Source organism: Miniopterus schreibersii (genome assembly GCF_964146895.1).
Source record: "Miniopterus schreibersii genome assembly, chromosome: X".
In the NCBI taxonomy this organism is placed as follows: Eukaryota; Metazoa; Chordata; class Mammalia; order Chiroptera; family Miniopteridae; genus Miniopterus; species Miniopterus schreibersii.
In genome coordinates this window covers 21,737,870-21,751,025 of record NC_138104.1, presented here as the reverse complement: position 1 = coordinate 21,751,025, position 13,156 = coordinate 21,737,870, and the positions used below count along the sequence as shown (strand labels likewise).

At 36.7% G+C, this 13,156-nt stretch overlaps 1 protein-coding gene across 2 annotated transcripts in view; it reads right to left on the bottom strand.

The window, feature by feature from the left end:
* Positions 1–4,151: 4,151 nt before the first annotated feature.
* TRPC5 (transient receptor potential cation channel subfamily C member 5) overlaps positions 4,152–13,156 on the bottom strand; it is a 269,057-nt gene continuing 260,052 nt past the window's right edge. For both annotated transcript variants that reach the window (XM_081124814.1, XM_081124813.1), the window contains 4 exons: positions 9,000–9,203; positions 8,505–8,546; positions 7,608–7,697; positions 4,152–5,887 (listed from right to left, as the gene is read on the bottom strand). In XM_081124814.1, the coding sequence (XP_080980940.1) occupies positions 5,195–5,887; positions 7,608–7,697; positions 8,505–8,546; positions 9,000–9,203 (1,029 nt within the window). In that variant the 3' untranslated portion in view covers positions 4,152–5,194. The remainder of the gene's footprint in view (positions 5,888–7,607; positions 7,698–8,504; positions 8,547–8,999; positions 9,204–13,156) is intronic.

Below are 13,156 nucleotides of genomic sequence, written 5' to 3'. Positions count from 1 at the left end.
TATCAAGTCCTTTGGAGCTACAAAGAAGGCTTTTTGAGGGTGAGAGATGAGAGTAGGGCACATGTGTCCTGCAATCATGAACTTATGAAGGTTGATTACAATGGTCAAAAGTTGCAGGCTCTTTGTGTTAACTACAGAAATTGTTTGTTTTTTATTTGTGTAGTAGCAAGAAGTTCCTACAGAGCTTTCACAACTTTACACATCAGATAAGAAAACTAGCTTTTGGCATAAGGGCGTTCCAATTAATTTTATATTTAAACATTATAATTCTTAATATGTACATGTCTCTCAAGTACCACAAACACTATTGGTACCTCTTTAGAAAAAGACCATGACTCAGATGCAATAAACTAACAAGTGCATATGAGATACAAATACACTGCAGAGTGGGAATAAAACAAATAATGAGTTTTAAGATGCTAGAGCACTCTTGCCTGCTGCCTGTATCATTCCAGTAATTTACTCCTTTGTTTCTTAATAAACATTCCAATCCATAGAAGTAAAGTTCTCAAAACCACCTATCAGCACCTTCTCTGGACCAATATGCAGCATATAGATGGAAATCCTAGGCCACACATTAGCACATGAGTAGCAGTATCTCAGTGTACAGTAAATACGAAGTATGCAGCTCACCAAAAATGTATATTTTTATGTTTACAAGTTAGTGTTTTTTTTCTTGTGACCTAAAAGTTTTATTTTTCCTTCAAACTGGAAACCTCAAATCCTGAGAGCTCTAATATTAACAGTTGTGCTACAGCAGATGCCTTGGTGGCAGTTCATTTTAGCAATTCCTCACCACATCTCAGGAAGTTTTTTTAAGAAGTTTTTTTAATTGAATGTATTCCTGCTTGTCCTCCTTTCAAAATGATCAAATAATTACCAAAATGGATGAAGACCCAAGGCCAGAGCAGTCAAATGGTATTAAGTTTCATTGTGTGCATGGTGTGCACACATGCATCTGTGTGTATATACACAGACAAGGTTCTCACTTTTACAAACATCCCCCCAGAAGTAATGCAAGCCAAAACCCACAACTATTGGGAAAAAGTGATGAAAAGGGCCATTGGAAATATAGTAAAAAATAACATTTCTCAGTACTAAAGTAATATTCACGTTGAATTTGGGTACTCCGTTCCCAGTGGCTAGTTCTATACAGCAAAGTGGATATTTGGAACAATTATGTAGATAAAGCAAGCCAAAGAAACAATCTAAAATACCCATAGATTTGATGCAAAGCTGCAGGGGTTAGGGTTGGAGGCAGCTGACAAGTAGGTATGAAGAGGTTATTTAAATGATCCAAACAATTATATCAACTTATATTGGCTCTGTCTATACAAGCAATCTGTTTATTAGCACTGTTTTGAAAACTTGATTACCAAAATAATATCAATGTTTCTTGTGTACTTTTAAACAGAAAACAATGTCTGCCTAACTTCAAGCACCTTTTACCTGGTGGTTCAACAAACCAAGGTCTGGGCAACTTAAACTGTTAGTCAAAACACCACTTGAGTCTCACCCACAAAGTAATATGAACATCAAATTGTTATATTTTCTGGCCAAGTATCAACTCATATTTTTCACTGAAATTCTCAGTGAAGTTTGCAGGGGAGAGTTTTCACTGCCATAAGAACTATAAAGTTCTTATTGAAAAGGTATTTATTATTTAAGGCATTCAAAAGGTAGAGGACTTTTTTTTACATTCTTTAATCAAATTGCAGACAGATGTTTGGATATTTTGGACTTAGCCGAGATAGCCTACATTAGGTCAGAGTAGAATGAAAAATGACTATGGAAGGAAGAAAGAACTGGAAATTTTCCAGTATTCCCATGTAAATGGACAGAAGTATAACTTGAAGCATTTATATCCCTGTAAAATTTTGCATCTTCCTAAAGTAATGATTTTGAATTTGGGACCTTTTCTCTGTCTTTGTACTCCACTGGACTTAAAGCTATAAGTGGAGGAGATTCCTGAATAATGGTCATTTTTTAATATAATTCAAACATTTTCTTTGTATTAGCATTACCCTTACTAATTATCAGGGCAATTTTAATGTAATTAAACAAATGAATGCATGTGTCTAGAAGTGATAAGAAAGCCACCAGTAATGGAGGTGAACTGTGATATAGATATTTAGACAAATAGTAAATTATTTTTGTACCATTTATAATTATATTTTATTTTTGACCACTTTTTTAACTTTACGTTTAAATATGTCAGTCTGAGATTTGTGGAGTTCACAGCATTTTGGGTAAATGAACAAAAAGGTCTCTATAGTGGCCATTCCATTTTCATATATACATATAAAATAATAAACATCTTATTTCTGTGATCTTCAAGATTTGAGTTTATTTACTTGCTCTGTGACCTTGAGCAAGTCATCCTTCTCTGGGCCTCTTTTTTTCTATTTGTAAAATAAGAGTTTGTGATAGAAGCAATAGAGAAGCAATAGATCCCCTCTAAAGTTCTCTTTTAGCTCTAAAATTTTATGTTTTTAAACTTACTCTCATGTTGGTTCATACTTTCCCTAGGGTCAGAGGACATGTTTAAATTAAGCATTTGATTTGAAATACGTCTCTTGACAGTAGCTGATCCAGAGGTTAGAGAGGTGAACATAAATCTTTCCCTCCCTACTTTCTACTGAGTTAGAGCTAATAAAAACATTAGTGTCACCAACATGGAAGTTAGGGCAATAGCTATTTAGCTTTAATAGCAAACTGGCTTAAACATAGGTAGGCCTAAACATAGCCAGTGAAGTTTGAAGTCCAAGTCCCAAAGATAATAACCCTGAGAAGATCTGAAAAGTATGCACTGTCCATGAAATATTTGCACTGGTTTCTTTCAGGAGTAGAGATTGGCTACTATGATCTATACATATTCTCTCTTTAGAGTGTAATAGAGAGGAGACTGGATTTTGGAGCATGGCTCTATATCTGGCTACCCTTGTTTTCTGTCAGACTGATAAAGTAACTGCCAGAACAAGGTTATACAAGTACATGCATTTGTGAGAAAGACATATATTTTTCTTTTGATAGAATAGGGCCACGTATTGGGTTTCGGTGCCATCAATATGAATTAGGAATGTAGCCCAGGTTCTATTTATTATTCAAAGTAAATTTGATAATTGGGAAAGTTGATTCTATAACTTTAGAAACCTTCCTTCTGGAAAGTAACCTGTTATTGATGTCAAGGCTATTTATGATAGTCCCAGTTAGAGAAGCAGGAGGGCAGTGGGATTTGAGTAAATGATCAGTTCAGATATGATTAAGGAATTATTTTGGGACCATCTATTGTCAAATGGGAATTAGTTCGAATAACAGAAACTACACTGTCAAAAGCTATTTTGGAGGCATGTTTGCATTGTTTGAAAATGCTTCGTTTTGTCTCCTCATTATGGGGCAGTGAAGCTATAGACTGAGCTGTATCTGTTTGGGAAGGGAGAAAAAGCAGCTGACATTCATAGCAGCTTCTCCAAGTGAGTGGTGCTGGAGAGGTATGTAGGACTCTGTGGCCAGCCACAAAAACAAACAAGCAAATAAATAAATAAATAAATAACATATAAATTTTAAAAAGATAATGCTTCATTTCACTTATTTATACCAAAAAGTATGCACAGGAATTTAGTTGGATTCCCATTACAATTGACATTTACAAGAACAGTGTGACACCTAACTAGCTCTCTTACTTTTCTGAACTACATACTGTTAATTTAATCTCCAGGACCCAGACCTAGGGCTGTTTCAGGTTAAACTTGAGGATACCTTTGTGCTAATGTTCGTAAAAACCACCCTTGTTCAGCAGGTTATGTCTTGGCAGTTATAAGGTCTAACACGACCATATGCATCATGGACTTCATTTTCTTAACTTGCAACTTTGTATTCTGATGAGGCCCTCTTATGCCATGGAAAATAATATGTTGAGATGTATAAATGCAGATTTCCTTGAAGACAGTAGAATTTTGACCATGTGTATAGTTCCATGAAATCACTAGGGTTATATTATGTATATAACATAAGTTTACACATGCAATCACATTGGCTCCCAGTGAATATTAAAACTGCAACCAGAATCAGGCGATCTAGACCTGAAATTGTTTTGTGGTGGTTTTTCTTTTGTTGTTTTTTTTTTGTTTTTTTTGTTTGTTTGTTTTTTTAATCAGCAATTAATTAAAATGAAGAGGCTCTTTTCAGATTTTGACAACAAGATGTCATTTTTCTGATAAAAAATATTTTCAAATCCAGTCCTTTACCTTAGAAATACTTTTCAGTAGCAATGATGATTAAAACTATCAAAAGTAGATAGGACCCTATATATATACCAGCTAATTATTTTTTCTTGCCAATGTATGAGATGTAGTAACTTGATTACAGTGCAGTAGATGTTTTTGAAAACAGCACACATCCTAAATATTGATCTCAGTACTATCAAATTTTAAAATGTAGTAAGTTAACTGAAATACACAAACACAAGAAAGGAATTCACTAACTTATTAGATATAACATATACTATGGGGTAGATACTCATTGGCACGCATCAGGAAACTCACACATCTTTAAGAAACAAACAATAGCCCCCACGATAAGGAGAAGTTGTAGTGTTTAAAAAAGAAAACAAAAAGGCCAATTATACCTAGAAACCACTATCTGACAATACTTTGCAGGTTGTTCAGGCTCCCTTTGATGCTGCTCATTGAACCAAAATGGGCAGCATGGAGCACTGAAGGGTAACAGAGAGAGAGGCATGTTTGTTTGCCTTATCTGATAGCTGCTGGGGACGGCTAAGCATAATCCTCAGCCCTGTGGGGAAATGGTGTGGAGATCCTGAGGAAGGTCAGGAACCTGTACGGCAGCAACAGTAGCAAACTGGCACCAGGAGCTTCAAGGAAGCAAGGGTAAGAAAAAGCAAAGCCAAAGGGTTAAGCACCCGACTGCATGTCTGCTGATTAGGGGCACACACCCCTTCAGTTGGTTGTCAAATGGACTTAGTGTTTATAGGTATACAAAGGCAAATAATAGTAATATAATAATAACAACAACAAGTGGAGAATGGGACTATAAAAGATGGTGAAAATAACAGGAGCTTTACTCTCCTTTCTAGGGGTGGGGGCAGTGAGGGGATTATATTCTATGTCAATTCTGAGAGCAAGGAAATTACAAATTTTCGGCTGAGTTCCAGAACAGGTGATAGGGGCTTGACTTAGAGCCGGGTTGTAACTTGTTCTTCCTGTACATCACCCCATTTGTGCATGAGCAGGTCACAAGCCTCTCCCCAAGTTTCAAACACATCCTCTGAAGAGTCTAAAAGTTTAGAACTTGAGGAGCAGATGCTGGGTATGCAGTGAAGAGAGCTGGCACAGGCTAGAGGGCATTCACTGCTCTGAGCAGCTCCCCGGGCTTCACCTGATTCTACCTCACTGAGGTTAATTTCACTCTGAGAACAGGCCTGTGCTTTCCCTTTCTCCATCTCAGAATACCTGATGTCTTGCCACATATAGTGCTGCTGAACGATTCCATCAGAAATTGTGTACATTGGCTCTGAACTGGGTTCAGATGTATGACCATTAAACTTGGAGAATAGGAGACCCAGTTTCTTGAGAGAAGGACCCATGAAGGAGCGTTTGCTTGATGACTCAGCTTTTGACTTTCCTTGGGCACCACTGGCTCTTGGCCTGGTTCTGATGAGAGGTGGCTTGTGGCAGGCCTTTTTCTTGCAGCCTAAACTGAAAGAGACACTCTTGGATTTGGCCCGAGCCCCACCACTGCCATCATTGGTATCATCCCTGTGATAGAGTTCAGTGCTGCTGGTGGAAAAGCTTCTCCGTGGGTGTTTTCTATTTCCTAAAAGGTCAAGCACTTCATATCGAAAGCTGGAGATGTCCTGCTTTAATTCCTAGGGCAAGAGAGAAAGTACATTATGCTAAGGTGTGTGGTCTTTAGTGCAAAATAGGCACATTGGGTATTCTTTGCAATGTTCCAGGTTTTGCCTAATAGCAAATCACAAAGTATACACGAACTACCAGGAAAATCTCACATTATTCCAGTGCAAGAAAAACATTGCACTGTGGGCAGGGCTCTGGTCATTGGAAAAAATGTGCAATTGTTAAAGTTGATTTCAAAACCTCTGCATCAGGAGCACACCAACAGACTAACCCCCGCTAAAGCATTAACTAGCAATTAAGGAATTAGATTAGGGAACTAGCTCTCATAGGTATAAGCATCTGCAAATAAAAGGGCTCCTGAACAGGGAAAGCTTTTAGGACTCTAAGATTTAAAACTAAGGAAGTGGAATGTGTCAGGTAATGAGGCTGCTATTTTGGAAGAGGGGGCCCTGTTCTCCTTATCAGATATCTTCTATCTCTAACTGGCTGCTCAGATCTTAGATTGCTCCTTTTAAAAACTATCTTTTAAAAGCTTAAAACTCTTTGGTAACTTGTCACTGACCATAGAAAAAAGTAGAAACTCCATATCACAGACTACAATTTTTCAAGGCCTGGTATCTACTTATCTCTCTGGTTTCATCCCTTCCTACTTTCCCCAGGCTCTTTACTGCCTACCTGTATGGACATAATCTCTCTTGCCTCTAGTTCTTGGCCTGTGTCTGTTTTCTCTGTCTAGAACACTATGCTCCCCAACTTTCCTTTATCTGGCTCCTTCTTCAAGCCTTAGCTTAAAAACCTGCCCTGACTCCCCAAGTCCCAGTTGAGTGTCCCTCTTCCCTGTGTCTCTACAGCACCCTGTCAGAATACTCATTTATCAGCCTCTATTATTATTGTTTGTGTGTCACCTCATGAGAGTAGAGGCTAGCTATATCTTGCTCACCACTATACTTCAGCACCTAGTGGAGTGCTTGGCACATAGCAGGCCCTCAATAGATGGGTTATGTCTGTGGATTAGGAAAATGACTTTCCTATGTTCCTTAGAAAATATACATGTGTTCTAGGATAGGGTTTCTCAACCACTTGACATGCTCACCTGGATAATTCTTTGTTGTGGGGGCTCTCCTAAGCATCATAGGATGTTTTGTAGCAACCCTAGTCTCTACCCACTAGGTGCCAATAGCACACACATCCTAGTGTGACAACTAAAAATGTCTCCAAACATTGCCAGATGTGCCCTGGGGAACATAATTGCTCCAGCTTGAAAACCTCTGTTTCAGGCTAATGCTAGTATTGAGAGAATTTTAATGTTTAATGGTAGGATTTCTTAAATCTTAGATTTAATAATAGATTCTGTTGGTTTTTACCTTATATTTTTAAATAAAGAGAGCCTTTAAATCTCCAGGCATCTTCCCTTTGCTAACTTGCCCCTCACCACACATTCTTGCCACATCATTTAAAGCACTCAATTTCTACACTGAGAAATATCCAGAATATGAAAAGAATGCATATGGCAGATTCTTTTGTTCATAAAACTGATTGTGGTGACAGATATTGGTAAAATCTACCCATCCACTGGATGACATGTTATTCTAAGAGAGAGAATAAAAATTGTAGCTAGTTTTGCTGTAATATAGGCAGTTGAAATTCCATCACTAGAAACCTCACTGTGAAGATTAAATGATGCTTCAGAAATATGAAATGAAAAATTAAACCACTTCATGGTTAAGTTACCTTAAAATTTTCTTCTGTTAGTCCCTCATTTGTTTTAGAATTTCTTACCATAGCAGCCACATATCTTTTGACTAAATTCCTGATAACTTCCTGGAATTAAAAAAACAAACAAGAAACGTGAAGAGGCATTTCCTTCTTGGGATCTCAGTAAAATAAGAAACATACACAGGAAATAAAATATGCTTAGATCTTCTTTGCAGTAGAAAATTCTCCCAGGATCCAGCTATTTTCTGCAAAACCCCAGTTAATTTCATTGGCTAAATGAAGAATTATTATGTGTCCAGTCAGGTGGCAGAGTAGGCCAGCAAGATCAAATTCACCTGAAAGGAAAATTTTCCACCCAAGGATAAGGTAAACAAGGATTCACATTTGTGGAATGATGAGAGCAGAATAATCCTTGACTGCTCATAGTCTATATCCTTTCCAATCAGGCTGGATTAAACTTTGACCTGTGTAGTTAGTAAGATGACAGTTTTCCTTTTATGAAGTCAAGAAAGTCATTCTTCAGTGTCACAAAGTCTGCTGATTTCAATATTTACTAATTACACAATCAAGATATTTTTCTTAAAGTCAATCTCACTTCTCCTTTACAGAGATAACCTCTTTTTACTTAGCTCTCTGAGAATGGCACACACACAGTCACTATGCTTTGTATTAGTAATGGTAACAATAATAACTATCACTTACTGCAATGTGCCACACACACACACACACACACACACACACACACACTCATACTCATACATACATACTTATCACGCAATTCTCACAATAACACTGAGTTTTGCCCCCATTTTACAGGTAAGGAAACTGAGCCTCAGTGAAGTTAACTGACTTGTACAAGTTCACACAACTGACCAAGAGCTATTGTGCTTAGTCTCTGTGAGGAAGCTTTACCTGATAATGTTGATTCTGTATCAGGCTGTCAGCATGGCGTCCCTATAAGTAAAAATGGACAGAGATTTCATCAGCAGTCTCTAAGCAACCCATCTACCCAAATATTATTTCTAAATATTAGGACTAGAGAATGAAAGGAGTTCCTGCCTGACAAACCCCCAAAGATTTTAGGTTGGAATGATTTTAGTATATTTAAGATAGGGAGTTTCACAAATGAGGAAAGGTAGGAAACAGTTTTGTTTAAAAAGAAACATAGCATGGCTGGCATGACTCAGCGGGAGATCACCCTTAGATTCATGGTCAGGGCACATGCCCAGGTTGTGGGCTCGATCCCCAGCAGGAGGCGTGCAGGAGGCAGCCGATCAATGATTCATCATTGATGTTTCCCTCTCTCTCTCTCTCCCTCTCCCTTCCTCTCTCTGAAATCAATAAAGGCATATTTTTAAAAATAAAATAAAATAAAATAAAAAGAAACATAATTTTAAGAAGCCTTACTGTGAAGCTTCGCAAGTTGCGCCTTCTCCGTCTACCATCAGGGTCTCTTTTGGGGCAGAAGGTGTTATGAAACCAGTTGCCAAGATATAGAAATGACTTGGGACTGGGGATGATGTTGAAAGGAGGTGGCAAGGTACCCCCTTCATCAAAGTAACTCATCCAGAGCTTTGTCCTTGCAAATTTCCACTCAATATCTGCATGATCCTGTGAGAGATATTCAAGGATTCAGGACAGGGAACTCCAAAATGCACCCATGTCACAACCTAAAAGTTCTACCTGCTACTAGACGGGTATAAAAATTCAAATTGCACATACTCTGTGATTCAGTAATCCTACTTGGAGAAATTTATCTTATAAATATACTCATAAGATGTATGTACAAGGCTGTTCACTATAGCACTCTAGCTTGTTAATTGCAAAACATCTGGCAACAACCTAAATATCCATCAGTGGGAGACCAGTTAAATAAATGTTACATGCATAAAATGGCTTACAATATATAACTATTTAAAAATATCTATGAACATTTTATATATAGAACATGTATATGTCTATATTCATTTGTATGTATATTTATAAGACCTCTAATACCTCTAAATCAAAAAAGCAACATAAAGCACAATATATATTGTGTACAATGATCTCATTCATGCAACTGAAAAACCCTTTATGTTGCATGCTTACATGTCCCAGACAGATACGTACTAAACTGTCAACAGTAGTTATTTTTAAGGAGTGGAATTGGTGTGGAGAGACTTTCTTTTAAAAAAATCATTATTGAAGTATGATTTACTCAGAGTAATATTCATCCATTTTAAGTATTTGATGAATTTTGACATATGTATATACCTGTGAAATCACTAACCAAAACACACACACACACACACACACACACATTGGAGTTTTATTCTAAGAGTTTTTGAACGTATATGGACTGATATAACTACCACAATCAGGATAAAAAACCATTCTATCACCCGCCAAAATTCCATAGTGTTGCCCCTTTGGGATCAAACTTTCCCCAACCCCTAACCCCTGGCAACCACTGTTCCATTTTCCATCCCTATAGTTTCCCTTTTCCAAAGTGTCATATAAATGGAATCATACAGTAGGTAACCTTTTGAGACTGGTTTATTTCACTCAATATTATCTTTGAGATTCATCTACATTTTTGCATGTAGCACTAGTCCATTCTATTTTATTGCTGAGTAGTTTTCCATTATATGGATGTACCACAGATTGTTTATTCATTCATCCCTTGAAGAACATTTGGGTTAGTTCTAGTTTTTAGCAAGTATGAATAAAGCTGCTATGAACTTTCATGATAGGTTTTTGTGTGGGCATAAATTTAATATCTCTAACTTAAATATCTAGGAGTGGCATGGCTGAGTCACGTGGTAAGTACAAGGTTAACTTTATAATGAACTTCCAAATTGTTTTCTATAGTGGCTGGACTGTTTTTTCATTCCCAGTACCTGCTCTATATCTTCCTTAGCACTTGTACAAGTTTTTAAAGTTTAGTCATTCTAATAGATAAGTAATGAGCTTTCATTATGGTTTTAATTTGTATTTCTTAAATGGCCAATGATGTTGAGCATCTTTTCATATGCTTATTTATTGTCCATAGGGTGTCCCAAAAATGTACACACACACTTTGAATAGTTATAAAAGCAGTGTTTATTAAAACACATTTTATTTTCAGAATTGAGCTATCAGCTGTCAAAGTGTGTATACATTTTTGGGGGACACCTTGTATATATCCTCTGGGGTGACGGGTCTGTCCAGATCCTTTGCCTATTTTTATTATTATTTTTTTCCTTGCTGGTGTATTTTGAGTTTTTAAAAAGTATACTATAGATACTAACTCTTTGTCAAAAATGCAAGTTGCAAATGTTTCCTCCAAGTCTGCATCTTGTCTTTCCATTTACTTAATGGTGACTTTCACAGAGCAAACTTTTAATTTCCATTAAGACAAATTTATCAAATTTTTAATGGATCATGCTTTGGTATTATATCTAAGACCTCTTTACCTAACCCAAGGTCATGAAGATATTTCTCTTATGTTTTCCTTTATAAGTTCCATAGTTATAAGATCTGCATTTAGTTCTATGATTCACTGTGAGTTAATTTTTGCATAAGATGTGAGGTTTACATTGAGGTTCTTTTTTCTTCTCCCCCCCCCCCCATGGATGACCAATCATCATTTGCTGAAAAGGTTATTGTTCCTCTATTGAACTGCTTTTGTACCTTTGTCAAACATCAGTTAGACATGCTAGGACTACAGGAAATCTACATTCAAAAGAATGAAGTTGGACTCCTGCTTCACACCATATATAAAACTCAACTCAAAATGGATCAAAGAAATAAAATTTGAGAAATAAAAACTATAAAAGTATAAGGAGAAAGCTTAGGTGTAACTTTTTATGACCTCAGTTTCTTAGATATGATACCAAAAGCCAAGTGATAAAAGAAAAAATACTTAAATTGATCTTCATAAAACTTAAAATTATTGTACTTCAAAGAACGCCACAAAGAAAATGAAAAGACGACCCACAGACAAAGAACAATACAACTCAACAATAAAAATATAAACCGATTTAAAAATGGGCAAAATACTTGAATAGACATTTCCCCCAAAGACATACAAATGACCAATAAGCACATGAAAAGATGCTCAATATCATAGAGTGATTGAAACTGAAACCACAATGATATACAACTTCATATCCGCTAGGATGCATATAATAAAAAAAAGATAATAATCAGTGTTGGTGAAGATATGGAGAAATTAGACTCCTTATATACTGCTGCTGCGAATGTAAAATGGTGCAGCTGCTTTTGAAAACATTATGGTAATTCCTCCAATTGTTAAACATATAGTTACTATTTGACCTAGCAATTCCACTACAAGTTATATACCCAAGAAAAATAAAAACATATTCCACTCAAAAACTTGTAAACAAATGTTCATAGCAGCATTATTCATAATAGTCAAAGAAAGCATTTTGATTTTGACAAAGAATAGAATCATGTAGTGGGCCAAGTTAAAAACCATAGGCATCTTTTTGAGCTTAGGAGACCTTCTGGTGCCCCTCATTGCATCTACTCCACTTAGGTGAGGATATGACTTTCGATAAGCATTTTGAAAACAGCTTATGGACCCTAATTGCTACCATTCCATTCCCCTGGTGCTCAAGTTAGCTCAGGTTGGGAATTACTATGTAATAGTTTAGCAGAGAAGTTATTGCAAATTATCATCTCAACAGTCCTTTTCCATTCATTTATTAAGTATCAGTTCATCATCCATCCATTCATTCTTTGATTCCTGTGTCAAGCGACTATCATATTCCAGGCACTCTGCTAGATACTGAGTATAGAGAGGTGACTGTCCAGTAGTGGCAGTGGGACTACCACACAGAACACAACTGGAGTACAGAAGTAATACCTGAATCCTGAAGACTGAGAAATAATATACCATGAGGCAGGATTGGTTGAACAGGTTGAGCTACAAAGTGATGAATAAGGTAAGCATTCATTCATTCATTCATTCACTCATTCATTCATTCAGCAAATACATATATGTTGAGTGCCTGCTATACACTAGGTGTTAAAATTGAACCAGTGAATATGGTCAGGAAGGTGATTTGGTGTGTAGAAATCTGTTTTATTTTCAATCCTTGATCTAGTTTGAATGCCAGATTATGAATATGGCTTTTGTAGTTGTATGTCTCTAAAACTTCCCTAAAAATATTATGTCTAAGAGATTTTCATTCATTTGCATGGGGCTAGCCTTTCACCTTATATGATAGACAAATCAGATGTTAGCTTTGTGTTTGTTTTGGTTTTGTTTGTTGTTGTTTTCTTGCCTATTTTCAGTGTTTCCTTGTGATACCCTCTCCTACTCTCTGCCCTACCCTCTCTACCCAACTATGACTTTTGAACACTCTCCATGATCAGCCCTCGGCTGGGTGCTTTTGTGTAAGACATAACCTACACAATCATAGGCTATGGTCCTTCCTATTCCCAACTTTCTAAAAATTTTAGGACTTTTCTGCTACCATAATGTGCTTTTAACAGCACATAGCCTTACATGTGTATTCTAGTTTATGTGTGTTCCCTGCAATACCTTTGAGATTGTCAGGTCCTGTAGAGTAGGC